Source organism: Eumetopias jubatus, unplaced genomic scaffold (genome assembly GCF_037043125.1).
Source record: "Eumetopias jubatus isolate StellerSeaLion01/CBP00866 unplaced genomic scaffold, mEumJub1_p1.0 scaffold_60, whole genome shotgun sequence".
NCBI lineage: Eukaryota > Metazoa > Chordata > Mammalia > Carnivora > Otariidae > Eumetopias > Eumetopias jubatus.
In genome coordinates this window covers 790,007-804,594 of record NW_028274866.1, presented here as the reverse complement: position 1 = coordinate 804,594, position 14,588 = coordinate 790,007, and the positions used below count along the sequence as shown (strand labels likewise).

Below are 14,588 nucleotides of genomic sequence, written 5' to 3'. Positions count from 1 at the left end.
TCTAAAACTAGAACCTCTGTTGACTTTTTTTTAAAGATTGTACTTTTTAAAAAATTTATTTAATTTTTAAATTTATTTATTTTAATTTTTTAATAAAGATTTGACTTTTAAGTAATCTCTATACCCAATGTGGGGCTCAAACTTAGAACCCCGAGACCAAGAGTTGCATGCTCCACTGACTGAGCCAGCCAGGTGCCTCTGTGTTGACCTTTTAAGTCAATTTTCTGCCAAATAATCCTTTTAATTTTAAATTTATTTATTTATATTTTATAGGTAAACATGTTTTGATGATTTTATTTATTTATTTATTATTATTTTTTAAGTAGGCTCCACATTCAGTGTAGAGACCAACATGGAGCTTGAACTCACGACCCTGAGATCAAGACCCAAGTTGAGATCAAGAGTTGGATGCTTAACTGAGACACCCAGGTGCCCCGATGATTTTATTGTTTTATTAAACTTTGTATCTCACAAATAACACACTGTGGTTGAGCACTTTGTCATTAATTATGCCTATGAAACGGAACTTATTATATAAGAGATAATACTTCCAAATGAAACGAGTACAAATTCTTCTGGTCATCTTCTATTCCCTCCCCTCTTGTTCTTTTGGAATCATAATCATCATCATCATCCAGAAATGGTGGTTCATGTTCACAAATTCTTTGCTTATCCTCCCATCAAAAGGTGGAGTCTAATTCCCCTCCCTCTTTGTGCACTGGCCATAGTGATTCATTCTAACAAACACAATGAGGCAGAAGGGATGCTGTGTAACTTGAGGCCAGGTTAAAAAAGGGACCATATAAAAGACTGCATGAGCCACCACATAAAAGATCTGGCTACTAAGGAGAAAGAGAAGACAAGCCAAAGACTGAGAGAAAATATTTACAAAAGACATAATCTGATAGACTGTTATCCAAAATATACAAAGAACTCTTAAAACTCAATAAGAAAACAATCTGATTTAAAAATGGGGAAAAGACCTGAACAGACACCTCAGCAAAGAAGATATACAGAGGGCAAATAAGCATATAAAAACATGCTTCATGGGACACCTGGGTGGCTCAGTCAGTTAAGCATCTGACTTTGGCTCAGGTTATGAACTTGGGGTCCTGAGATTGAGCCCCATGTCAGGCTCCCTGCTCAGCAGGCAGTCTGCTTCTCCCTCTCCCTCTGCCCCTCCTCCCTGCTTGTGTTCTCTATCTCAAATAAATAAATAAAAATTTAAAAATAAAAACATGCTTCACATCATATGTTATCACGGAAATGCAAATTACAGCAATTTGATTACCACTACATACCTATAAGACTGGCCAAATTCCAAAATACTGGCAATACCAAAAGCTGGTGAGGATGAGGAAGAGCAGGAAGTCTCATTCATTGCTGCTGGGAATACAAAATGATACAGCCACCTTGGAAAACAGGTTGGCAGTTTCTTACAAAAGAAAGCATACGCTTGCCATAGGCTCCAGCAACTGTGCTCCTTGGCATTTACCCAAAGGGGTTGAAAACTATGTATGCATACAAACCTGCACATGGATGTTTATAGCAGCTTTATTCGTAACTGTTAAAACTTGGAAGCAACCAAGATGTCCTTCATTGGTGAGTAGATAAATAAACTGTGGTCCATCCAGACAACAGAATATTATTCAGTGCTAATAAGAAAAAAGCTATCCAGGGGCGCCTGGGTGGCTCAGTCGTTAAGCATCTGCCTTCAGCTCAGGTCATGATCCCAGGGTACTGGGATCGAGCCCCGCATCAGGCTCCCTGTTTGGCGGGAAGCCTGCTTCTCCCTCTCCCACTCCCCCTGCTTGTGTTCCCTCTCTCGCTGTGTCTCTCTCTGTCAAATAAATAAATAAAATCTTAAAAAAAAAAAGAAAAAAGCTATCAAGCCATGAGAAGACATGGAGGAAACCTAAATGCATATTACTAACTGGAAGAAGCCAATATAAAAAGGCTACATACTGTATAATTTCAACTATTTCACATTTTGGAAAAGGCAAAACTATGGAGACAATTTAAAAAATCAGTGGTTGCTAGGGGGTGGGACAGGAAAGGATGAATAGGTGGGGACACAGAGGATTTTTAGAATAGTGAAACTATTTTGTATGATACTATAATGGTGGATACATGTCATTCTATATTTGTCCAAACCTGTAGACTGCAAACCAACAAGAGTGAACCCTCATGTAAAGTATGGACTTTGGTTGATAATGATATGTCAGTGTAGGTTCACCAATTGTAACAGCCATACCACTCTGGTGCAGGATGTTGATAGTGGGGCAGGCTGTGTGTGGGTGGTGGACAGGTGGTATTTGGGAATTCTCTGTACTTTCTGCTCAATTTTTCTGTAAACCTAAACTACTCTAAAAATAGAGTCCATTTAAAAGGAAAAAAACTTCTGGCTACCCTGTAGCTCCCATGCTGAAAAGACCCTGTGGGAAAGCTCCAGCTATTTGAGTTTCCAAGCCCACGTGCCAGACATGTGAATAAAGTTTCATTCGGGATGACCTTGGCTCCAGCACTATTTGACTACAGCCTCATTGGAAATCCTCAGACAGTGGGCTGCAAGAGGACTGCAGATCCAGCTGTCATTCTGAGAGGTAGAGTGGCTCATATAAGGTCTCCAGTCTGGCCAGGGATCTGATACTGCTGTTTTTTTTTTTTTTTAAAGATTTTATTTATTTATTTGATAGAGAGTGAGCACAAGCAGGAGGAACAGCAGAGGGAGATGGAGAAGCAGGTCCCCTGCTGAGCAGGTAGCCCAATGTGGGGCTCAATCCCAGGATAATGGGATCCGGACTGAGCCACCCAGGTGCCCCAGGTTTAATTAAATTTAAGATGATTTTTAGAATAACAGTTATAAATGTTCGCTTTTCTCCTATTTTTTTTTAAAGTAGGCTCCACACCCAGTGCAGAGCCCAATGCAGAGCCCAATGTGGGGCTCGAATTCACAACCCTGAGTTTAAGACCTGAGCTAAAATCAATAGTTGGACTTAACTGACTGAGCCACCTAGGCACCCTGCTTTTCTCCAATTTTTAAATGCTTTTGAGATACAGATGACACAGTTGGATGTGTTTATCTCCAGAAAGCTTTCAGGGAACTTAACACAAAATTTACAAAAGGTACTACTGAGATAGCCCACTGAATGTAGTATTTTCTTTCCATGGGCATGTTGCTCGGGAAAAGAAACCTCCTTTGGAGGTTTGGAAGAACACAATGCTTTAATAATTGACCCAGATGTTTATACTTCCATGCTTATTTGATTTGAGTCCTACCCTTTCTCACACTTACCTTCTTTGCAAACCAGCAGGGCTCCAATGAGGCCTGAATTCAGGTCTTTCACCAGGTCCACATGAGAAAAATATGAGTAGGTGAGACATGGTGGATCAGAGGCCATTGGACCGTTCTCTTTCAGGACCTGCCAGACATAGGTATGGCTTTCACCAGGAATGACTTTATCATCTTCCTTCTCCTTTTGGCTGGTCTGATCCTCATATTCAGCACCTAAGCAAGAAGGGATAAAATTGTCCTTTCCATACCCATTGTTCACTCAAGGAAACATAGCAAGTTCATTGTTATCAGTAGATTCTATCAGTAGAAAGAAATAGACTTTCTGCAACTTAATTTGGAAGACTATCAAACAGCTTCATATATTCCAGAGAAGTTGTAGACCACTAATGCAAGCATGAGGGGTTGAGTGGTTCTCACTGTGACCTCCAGATTCTAACCAATAATACTGCTTCCATCATTGCACCTTTTTACCTAGTTCACATCAATTCAACTCAACAGACATACATTGGTTATGTACTTTGTCTCAGACTCTCTAATGAGTAATGGTCATGGAAAGATGAGATACAGAGATTTTTAAAAATGTTTTTTTAGAGGGGGAGTGGCAGGGTAGGGGCAGAGGGAGGGGGAGAAAGAGAATCTTAAGCAGACTCCACACCCAGCACGGAGCCTGACACAGGGTTTGATCTCATGACCCTGAGATCATGATCTGAGCCAAAATCTAGCATCTGATACTTAACCAACTGAGCAACGCAGGTGGCCCTTTTTAAAAATGTTTTTAACTTGGTTCTTCTCTGGAGGAGCAGATCACATCAGGGGCAGATATTTTCTGGCTGTCTCATGCTTAGTGATGTTAAAATTAACCCCTGGATTAATACCTCGATTCTAAATTGAGCACTATATGTGTTCATTGTTAATGAAGTATCTTTGCTTCTAGGTCATTTCAGTGGACAGAAATAGAAACTATTTAAAGGCACTGACATAATGCCTTATACTTCTATTGAAACATTTTTCTAGAAACTTCACTATAACTTCCTGGATTTATAATGGTCTCTGGAGTTCCAGAGCAGCCCAAAGCGTTCAGGAGGCTCTTCATTTATACCTTATCCCATAACATCTATACTTCTTAGAGAGGGACCTCTCCAACAGAGCAGTACAAGAGACCCTTGCACTGCCCCTACTCTGTCTATACTTTTACTACAAACTTTCAGCAGCCAAAGGCTACCTCCAAAGTACAGGTGGGTAGTCCCCACTCTGAAGTCAGCCTCCCTGGGGTATAGGGACACCCTCTTTAGTGTGCACTAGGTACTACTGGCTTCATCCAGAAGCAACATCAGACCGACACCTTGGCAGAGAGTGGTAGACATTTTTAAAAACCTGAGTTGGCACCTGGGGAAGGAGTGTGTGTGTGATCATGGACTGATATTAAATTCTAGGTAGTAGATACATTTGGATAGGGAGGAAGGGAATCAGAAGGGATACATAAAGGGATTCAACTGTATAATGTTTAATTTCTTAAAGATGGCAAAATATTTTTATTTTTTTTTTAAATTTTAAAAGATTTTATTTATTTATTTGACAGAGAGAGAGAGACACAGTGAGAGAGGAAACACAAGCAGGGGGAGTGGGAGAGGGAGAAGCAGGCTTCCTGCTGAGCAGGGAGCCCGATGCGGGGCTCGTTCCCAGGACCCTGGGATCATGACCTGAGCTGAAGGCAGACTCTTAACGACTGAGCCACCCAGGTGTCCCAATGGCAAAATATTAAGATTTGGCAAAGTAAGGGGCATCTGGGTGGTGCAGTTGGTTAAGTGTCCAACTCTTTGTTTCGGCTCAGGTCATGATCTCAGGGTTGTGGGATCGAGTCCCATGTTGGGCTCTGTGCTCTCTAATAAATCAATAAATCTTTAAAGAAAAAAAATAGGGGCACCTGGGTGGCTCAGTCAGTTGGGCGTCTGCCTTCGGCTTGGGTCATGGTCTCAGCAATTGAGCCCCGCATCAGGCTTTCTGCTCAGCAGGGAGCCTGCTTCCCCACCCCACCGCCTGCCTCTCTGTCTACTTGTGATCGCTCTGTCAAATGAATGGATGAAATCGGGCTCCCTGCTCAGCGAGGAGCCTGCTTCTCCCTCTAATCCTCCCCCCTCTCATGTACTCTCTCTCTCTCTCTCATTCTCACTCTCCCAAAATAAAAATAAATAAATCTTTTAAAAAAAAAGAAATCTTAAAAAAAAATAAGATTTGGCAAAGTGAGGTGATGGTTACATGTTTGTGTGCTATATTATTTTCTGTACCTTTGTTTGAAGGATTTCATTAAGAAATGAACATCCTTTTGCCTAAATAGGAGGTTGGGAAAGAGGTGTGGGAGGTTTGATGAGAGGCCAAGAATGTGTCTTGGGGAGAGGGACAGTACTGAGGTGAGGTATTGTGAACTTAGTGATACAATTTCGTGTGGTTTTGCGTCAACTATGGCTGTTCACTTGGTTGCTAGTAAAGTAGGTGGAGAACAGCTTTTACCAGGATAGTGATTTAGCTAAGTGAATAGAATGGAGATCAAGGAGGCCAGTGAATAGTAGATTCTAATGAGAATGAATACCTGTTGGAATGGGTAGTGAGAAAATGAGATTTTGGGGCTGCTCAGGTTGCTAATAACAGTCTATTCTTCAATGAAGACAGAAGTGATTTGTGAATACCAGCTAAAGTAGGTGGTACCTGGAAAAAAGTATTGTGCACGGCCCTTAAAGTCTACTATCTATTAATGCGTATTATCTTTGGAAGATCTCTGCCTCCATCAGAGTCTTATCTCAGCTTATACACCAGCTACCTGCAAATATTCTAAACAGAAGGTGTTCTGTGTAATTTTCACTTTCTATTATATGAGGAATAGCACAGTTGTGACATTTGAGAGTTCAGGGAGTCAGTCTGATTTCAATCTGCCTTTTACATGGAAGATATCCTCAGGAGTATAATGAATCAACAAAAATCCACTTCTGAAAGGAAGTCATTTTGTGATTATCCCTTGAGCCAATCAAAGTTCTGTCAAGTGCTTTTGGGCTTGAGATATACAAGGAAAAGAGAAAAGTTGAAGAGTAAATCACAGAGCTTCCTGTTGAGAAGTCTGCAAAAATAACTACCCCAAATGTAGCGGTGTAAAACAATCACCACTGTATGATCCTCTCTGTGTCCGTGGGTCAGGAACTGAGACAGAGCACAGGAAAGATGGCTTCTCTGCTTCAACATATCCAGGGCTTCAGCTGAGTTCTGAATTCTCACTCACACATCTAGTAGCTGGATGGGGGTGACTTGAAAACTGGATTCAGCGCACTTACACACAGCCTATTTGGCTTGGGCTTCCTCGTGTGGATCTTGGGGAGTCAGGCTTCCTACATGGCATTTCAGCACTCCAAGAATGAATGTTCCCACAAATAAGACAGAAGCAGCAGGTTCTTTGACAACGCAGTGTCAGAAGTCACATGACATCACTTCTGCCCTACACTATTGGTCAAAGCAGTTACAAACTTCCACAGATTAAGATTTGGCAAAGTGAGGGGCACCTGGATTGTGCAGTTGGTTAAGCGTCTGAAATCTTGGTTTCAGCTCAGGTCGTGATCTCAGGATTGTGGATTCAAGCCCTGTGCTGGGCTCCACACTCAGCAGGGAGTCTGCTTGAGATTCTCTCTCTCCCTCTCCCTTTGCCCTTCCCCCACTAAAATAAATAAGTCTTTAAAAGATAGATTTCACATATAAGTGAAATCATATAGTATTTGTTTTTCTCTGACTTATTTCACTTAGTTAGCATAATACCCCCTAAGTCCATTCATGTTGTTGTGAATGGAAAAATTTCATTCTTTTTTATGACTAAGTAATATTCCAGGCTTAGGGTGCAAAAGAATCATCCCTATGCTCAGCCCTGAGCTGCAGAATGGTGGGACCCCTGACCTTTTTAAAATGCTCCTAGATTCATTCTGGAAGCTCCCAAGTAGATAATCCTCATGGGAATAGCCTGCTAGGCTTTTCCCCTATACTACCTGCCCTCACCTGTCATCTTCCCCAACTCAGGTCTGCCCTGATCTCATGAGTACAACTCAAAAAATTAAGACTTTCCAATTTCAGAATGAGAAATTAGTCAACATAGGGCACGTGCTCTAATAGTTTATTAATGATTTGCTTGAATCTTCTTGATCTATATATGCCATAATCTATCTGGAAAATATCATAGTTAATTGTGGTACCCCCTTCACTCCCTTCCTGCATTGTGAAGGTTAAGGAGAAGCTACGTAAAGTAGGGACTCTGGCCAAACAGGTTTCTGTTTTAACAAAGTCAGTTTGTGCTTCTGGTAGGTGGCTCTTATCACATGGTGGCATCCATATTTAGAAACTGGGGGGAGGAGAAGCAGAGGAAGTGTCTGGACAGTCAGAATCTAAGGAAAGAGAAGATGAAATCCATTTCACTTCCATACCATGAGCCTTGATCCTCCCTAGGAAGTTTTCTGGGCATACGAAGGCAGACGAAGTGGAATTGTTAGGATCAGTGGCCTGGCTCCTCAAGGGAGAATAGGAACCAAATTAAACTTCAGGGCTTATGGGGCACCTGGGTGGCTCAGTCAGTTAAGCGTCTGGCTTCAGCTCAGGTCATGATCGCAGTGTCCTGAGAGCAAGTCCCGCATCAAGCTCCTTGCTTGGCGGGGAGTCTGCTTCTCCCTCTCCCTCTGCTGCTCCCCCTGCATGTGCGCACGTGTGTTCTCTCTCTCTTTCTCAAATAAATAAAATCTTAAAAAAAATAAACTTCAGGGCTTAGATGAAAATGACAATACTCCTGACTTCACGAAATTGGCCTAGGTTTGAATCCTGAGTACACCATTCACTGGCTGTAGGACCTTGTATTCGATACTCCTTTATCCCTAAGATGACAGGAGAATAAGAGGGCACTTAACTCACCTTCAGAAGCTTTCCAATAGGATACACCAACAGCATGAAGACTGACAGGATGAGAAGCCATGTTCTTAAGTATAATGACCACTGTGTCATAAACTTCAGCACGGATGGTAGGACCCAGCAGACCTGCAAGAATGAGATGCCACCCAAAGGTCACTTTGAGAGTGGTACTCCAGGAAACCTGATATTACAAAAGTGATGGCCAAAGTCACAGTGGGAAGACATGACCCTGTGATTATTAATAAAAAGTAGTAATTGACTGAATAAATGCATAAACTGCTATCACCAGCTCAGTGTCATGGTTGTTCTGAGGATAGATTTCTGGCAATTTATTCAATGTATTCATTCATTCAACTAATAGTTGAGTTCCTACTATATTCTAGGAACTGCTCTAGGCACTGGAGATGCAGTAGTGAAGAAGACAGATCATGGAAACTACATTCTGGAGAATGTAATTAAGCTCATAAAGAAATATTCTTTTTTAAAAAAATATTTTTATTTATTTGAGACAGAGAATGAGAAAGCACAAGATGGGGGAGGGTCAGAGGGAGAAGCAGACTCCCCGCTGAGTGGGGAGCCTGACATGGGACTCAATCCTGGGAATCTGGGATTATGACCTGAGCCAAAGGCAGACGCCTAACCAACTGAGCTGCCCAGGTGCCCCCACAAGAAATATTCTGATTGTTGTAAATGCTATAAAAGATGGTGGTGTGCTAGAAAATGAAGCAGGAGACAGAATCTTTTAAATATAGTGGTTAGGAAGGGCATCCTTGAAGAGGTGGCATTTGAGCAGAGATCTAACTAATTGAAAAGAAGCAAGATTTGCAAATATCTAGTAGAATAACATTGAAAGCAGATAAAACAAATGGAAAAGTCCTGAGACAGGAATAATCTTGACATAGTTGAGTAACATGTGAATGAACAGGGGAATAAGAGAAAATAAGGTTATAAAGGCAGGCAGGGAACATAACATGTAGGACTTTGTAGGCCACAGGAGTTTGGATAAATTTGGAATTTACAAGAAGTATGCAGACTTAGGACTTGTTTTGGATGAATAGTCAACAAGACTTGCTGATGGATTGGATGTTAGAGATAGGAAAAAAAAACAAGAGCAGCCAGGGATGACTCCTGTGGTTTGGGTTTGTGCAACTGGGTGGTAGGCAGGCCAAGATGCAGAAAATTAAGAGGAAAATCAAGACTTCTGACTTATAGACATATTAAGTATAAGATGCCTACAAATGATTTATTGAATGAAGTGGATTCACTGGGACAAAAACATCAAAGAGATTTATTTTTCATAGTTTTTAAATGTGCTATGTGGAGGGACACCTGGGTGGCTCAGTCAGTTAAGTGTCTGCCTTTGGCTCAGGTCATGATGCCAGGTTCCTGGGACCGAGCCCCGCATAGGGCTCCCTGCTCTGCGGGGAGCTGCTTCTCCCTCTCCTGCTCTCCCTGCTTGTGCTCTCTCTCTGTGTGTCAAATAAAATCTTAAAAAAAAAAAACCAAACCTGTGTTATGTGGAGTTTCCCCTCTTGCACTTTGAACAATCCCCAATGTTTTCCAGTAACTATCACATACTAGCAGTATCATATTAGTCCAGTGATACTAGTCTAGCTTAATATCAAACATCTGATGTCTCCTGCAATTTAAGGGTCCCTCCCTTCTCCAGCTTTCTCATCTTCCTCTCCGAATCCGCCTCCCCCACTCACCTTACTGTCTCCTGACCCTCTAAGCTTGGAGCTAGTGAGAAAAGGACAGGGGTGGATAAAGAGGCATGATGACAAGATCTTTCTTGGAAAGAACAGTGATAATGTGGCTTTGCTAGTCCCTGGTTGTGGGGCATGCCAAAATTCTGTCTCTTTCTTTCCTAGGGAACTTACATGAGTTCTTTGGAGACTCTCTCCTTCCCAATCATGCCCTCTCCAGCTGTCACTTGTATATCTCTTCTTAGTTTCTGCTTCTGGCAATACAATTAGACTTTTCCTATTAGGGTCACCTAGCCCTGGCAGGAAGACCTCTCAGGCAGGGTCTTCTTGAGATTAATCTTGTCCTATGACCTTCCTCATCTCACACCTAACAGTGGTAGTGCGGTTAGTTTCAGCTATAACCCACTCTCTTTATTATGCCATCAGGGGAAGCTCCCTGAAGACTCTGACCTTGAAAGTTTTTTCAGATAAAAAGCAGGAACTAGTCAGAGTCTTATGAGTTCCACAGGTCTTATGTCAAGTCTTCTAAGTGGTTCTCCTAAAGCCTTCCTCACTACAGCTTGACATGAGGGTGAAACCTTCCTCCCACTATGGGGTGGGGAACATACAAATCACCAAAAATGATTTACAAAGAGATCCTCAAACCTAAATTATTTCATAAGTTCCTAGCCTTCTTTTATTTGGGCTTGAGGTGCAAGATGGGCTGAGGGTTGCAGAACCAATTTTGGGCCACCACCTGAACAAGTCCCTGAATAAGTCCTACATATGAGGGCTGACATTTCTTTTTCTTTTTCATCAAATTTTAACTTAAATTCTAGGTAGTTAACATACAGTGCAACATTGGTTTCAGGAGTAGGGGCACCTGGGTGGCTCAGTTGGTTAAATGTTTGAGTCTTGATTTTGGTTCAGGTCATGATTTCAGGGTCTTGAGATTAAGCCCTGCATCATGCTCTGTGTTGGGTGTGGAGCCTGCTTGGGATTCTTTCTCTCCCTCTCTCTCTGCTCCTCTTCCTCATTCTCTCTCAATATATATACACATACATACATACATACATATACTGGTTTCAGGAGAATTTTCAATGATTCATCACTTACATACAATATCCAGTGCTTATCATAACATGTGTCCTTCTTCATACCCATCACTGATCCAGCCCATCCCCACCCACCTCCCTCTATCAACCCTCTATTTGTTCTCTATTGTTAAGAGTCTCCCATGGTTTGTTTCTGTCTCAATAAAATTTATTTCTTTTCTCTTAGTTCAAGATTTCAAACTGGGTAAAACTGACCTTTTATAATTTAAAAAAAAATAATCTCTATACCTAACATAGCGTTTGAACTCACAACCACAATATCAAGAGCCATGTGCTCTACTGACTGAGCCAGCCAGGTGCTCCCCATCTCTCTTTAGAATTTGGGAGTACTGGGGTGCCTGGGTGGCTCAGTCGTTAAGTATCTGCCTTCAGCTCAGGTCATGATCCCAGGGTCCTGGGATCGAGCCCCGTATCGGGCTCCCTGCTCTGCGGGAAGCCTGCTTCTCCTTCTCCCACTCCCCCTGCTTGTGTTCCCTCTCTCACTGTCTCTCTGTCAAATAAATAAATAAATAAAATCTTTAAAAAAAAAGAATTTGGGAGTACTTGTCACCTATAATTCTCAGCAATAATTCTAAGGTAGGAGATGTCTCATTTTGATATCCTGTTACATGCTTATTTGACATCTAAGTGGATGTATCAAGCAAGCAGCCTGAACTGAAGATATAAACCTGGGAGTTATTGGCATAGGGATATCTTTTTTTTATTAATTTTTTTATTGTTATGTTAATCACCATATATTACATCATTAGTTTTTGGTGCAGTGTTCCATGATTCATTGTTTGTTCATAACACCCAGTGCTCCATGCAGAACGTGCCCTCCTCAATACCCATCACCAGGCTAACCCATCCCCCTACCCCCTCCCCTCTAGAGCCCTCAGTTTGTTTTTCAGAGTCCATCATCTCTCATGGTTCATCTCCCCCTCTGACATACTCCCTGGCATAGGGATATCTTAAAATTGTGGGACTGGATAAGATCAGCTAGTGATCGAAGGTAAAGAGAAGATAAAACAAACCCAGGTCCAAGACCCAGAGCACTCTAACATCTAGAGAACAAGCAGAGGAGGAGAGTCCAGCAAACAGACAGAATATTCTGTGTCAGTGTATTTCCCCAACAGGTGGTAGTAAGGGAAACCTGGCCTTCTACAACTGCAGCTCCAAGACTGGGGGAGCCTTGCTAGGACATCAGATACTCAGTTTCATAATAAACAGTCAATATTGTTTATATTACCCATCCATGGTGGCCTGGGCTTGGCAATGTTGAAAAGGTCATCTGTAAACTCTACAAACACAGTCTTTTTGTACATGACTGATGTGTTGAATGGCAAAGATCTTGGCACCGTAGGAGAAAACCTGTGTGAAGAAAGGAAAACGTCATTCATTTTGGTGGGCCTTCTTTGAACTCACTTTCCGGAAGCTGGAAGTAAAGCTTCCATCCCACTCTCTTCTACTGTTAACAAGGCAAACTGGAAATTATATGTAACGCTGCTATAGACTGAATGTTTATGTGTGCAGACAATGGGATTAGTGACCTTATAAAAGAGACCCAAGACCCCAGAGAGATCTCTCACCTCTTCCACCATATGCAATGTTACAGTGGCACAATGGGAAGATGGCCATCCGTGAACCAGACATGGAATCTGCTAGCATTTGACCTTGGACTTCCAGGCTCCACAAATGTCAGAAATCTGTGTCTGCTGTGTACAAGCCACCCAGTCTGTGCTATTTTGTTATAGCTTCCTGAACAGACTAAGACAATTCCTAACATCTATCAAACCAAAACACTGTTTTCAAAAGTCATCTGATACATTAGGTGCCACATGATAAAATAAATCATGGTTTGTTTCTGTCTCAATAAAGTTTGAGTACCCATACACTGCATCCTTTGCCAAAACAATAACTACAGGGTCCTTCAATTTTATCTCTAAAAGACACTGTAACTTTAATCTAATTAACTTGTATTCAAATTTTGTCAGTATGTACCTAAAATTATACTTCCCCTCTCAGGGATACCAGGAAAATCACAGAGAAAATTACCTTCCAATAAACACTATGTACATTGATCTACTGGTGCCAGAAACTGTAATTTAGAGTCAATTCTTCATTAATGCTCATTTTTGTCTCTAGTCAGATACTCCCAATTATCCATTTATTCATAGATTAGCTACTGAATCAGAAATTTTACAGTTGATTATATAAATGTTTCCAAAATGTTTTTCTTTGCCTCAGTTATTAAAACTCTTTTAGGTAAAGATTGGTTCCCAACCTTTTCCTCTCTCTCTACCTGACAAGTTAGGTTGTCATGTTCTGGGGCTCAGTCTAGGTTGAATAATCAAAAGGATCAATGTGAAGAGGCCGCAGGTGAATTGGTAGAAAATACAAAGTGCTTGAAGGTGGCTATTGCCATTCATTTTTGCATGCATAGAGTAGTTCTGCAGTTTTCTATATGCCACAGAGAGCCTCTCTTCCTGACTCATACTTCTGGATATCTAACTCTTACCACTTCCCAGATTTTACCAGTTGGCATTGTTTCAGCAACCGAAAGAAGTATATAGGCACAAGGCATGGACATTTGGAGAATGAATTCTGCTACCCTGGAAGGAAACTTTCATGTGTAGATCCTGGTCTCCAAACCCCAATCAGTCAAAAAAAAATTGAGCACTCACTCCCCACAGATGTATATACATCACAGATGTATAAACCATATACTACATGCCACTGTGCTGTCACAAAATACATATTAGAAATGAATATGGAAAAGGAGAGATTGTTAAGGATATATAATTATAGAGCAGATGTTGTTTCTTTTGTTTTGGTAACTAAATATTTTTATTTGACATCACATTTCAATCTCATATATTTGTGCAATAATTAAAAATGACGCCCCATATGGTGAACTTTTCACAACTGATCCCCCTTTCATTCTCCACTTAAAATCCAACTCTTTTTTTTTAAAGATTTTATTTATTTATTTGAGAGAGAGAGCAGTGAGAGAGGGAACAGAAGCAGGGGGAGTGGGAGAGGGAGAAGCAGGCTTCCCGCAGAGCAGGGAGCCCGATGCGGGACTCAATCCCAGGACCCTGGGATCATGACCTGAGCCGAAGGCAGATGCTTAACCACTGCGCCACCCAGGCGCCCCTTGAGAGCAAAATGGGGATGTGTGTACATAAAACCTAGTGGGTGGGTTCTCCTTACATCATGGTTTGTATGGCAATGTTTGTTTTGGTAAATAGGGTAGAAAAGGGTAAGAACAGAAAAGAGGGCCTCATTATAAAAGAAACACAAATCCATTTCAGTGCCCCAGGTGGTTTGAACTGCTGAGCCAGTAACCCAGTGCGTTCTCTGCCTGGTTACTGACAGGTGTCAGGGTCTAGAATCTGAGGGTGGAAAGGAAGCTCAGGCACCACGCAGCCAGCCCCCTCTAGTTTCTGGCTAATGACAAGGTTCAGGGAACTTGGGTGAATGGCTGGACAGGGGCAGGAACTCAGGCTCTCAGACCCAGATCCTTAGTACTCGGTGTCAAACTCATTTCCTGGTCCTCTGCATAAACTTGGGGTCTGTGAACTGATG

The 14,588-nt window shown here is 41.7% G+C and overlaps 1 protein-coding gene across 2 annotated transcripts in view; it reads right to left on the bottom strand.

Annotated features, from left to right (window-relative positions):
- Window positions 1-14,588, bottom strand: part of F8 (coagulation factor VIII) — a 138,008-nt gene that overhangs the window by 107,470 nt on the left and 15,950 nt on the right. For both annotated transcript variants that reach the window (XM_028094884.2, XM_088020568.1), the window contains exons 2-4: window positions 12,250-12,371; window positions 8,225-8,347; window positions 3,296-3,508 (exon numbers count right to left, since the gene is read on the bottom strand). In XM_028094884.2, the coding sequence (XP_027950685.1) occupies window positions 3,296-3,508; window positions 8,225-8,347; window positions 12,250-12,371 (458 nt within the window). The remainder of the gene's footprint in view (window positions 1-3,295; window positions 3,509-8,224; window positions 8,348-12,249; window positions 12,372-14,588) is intronic.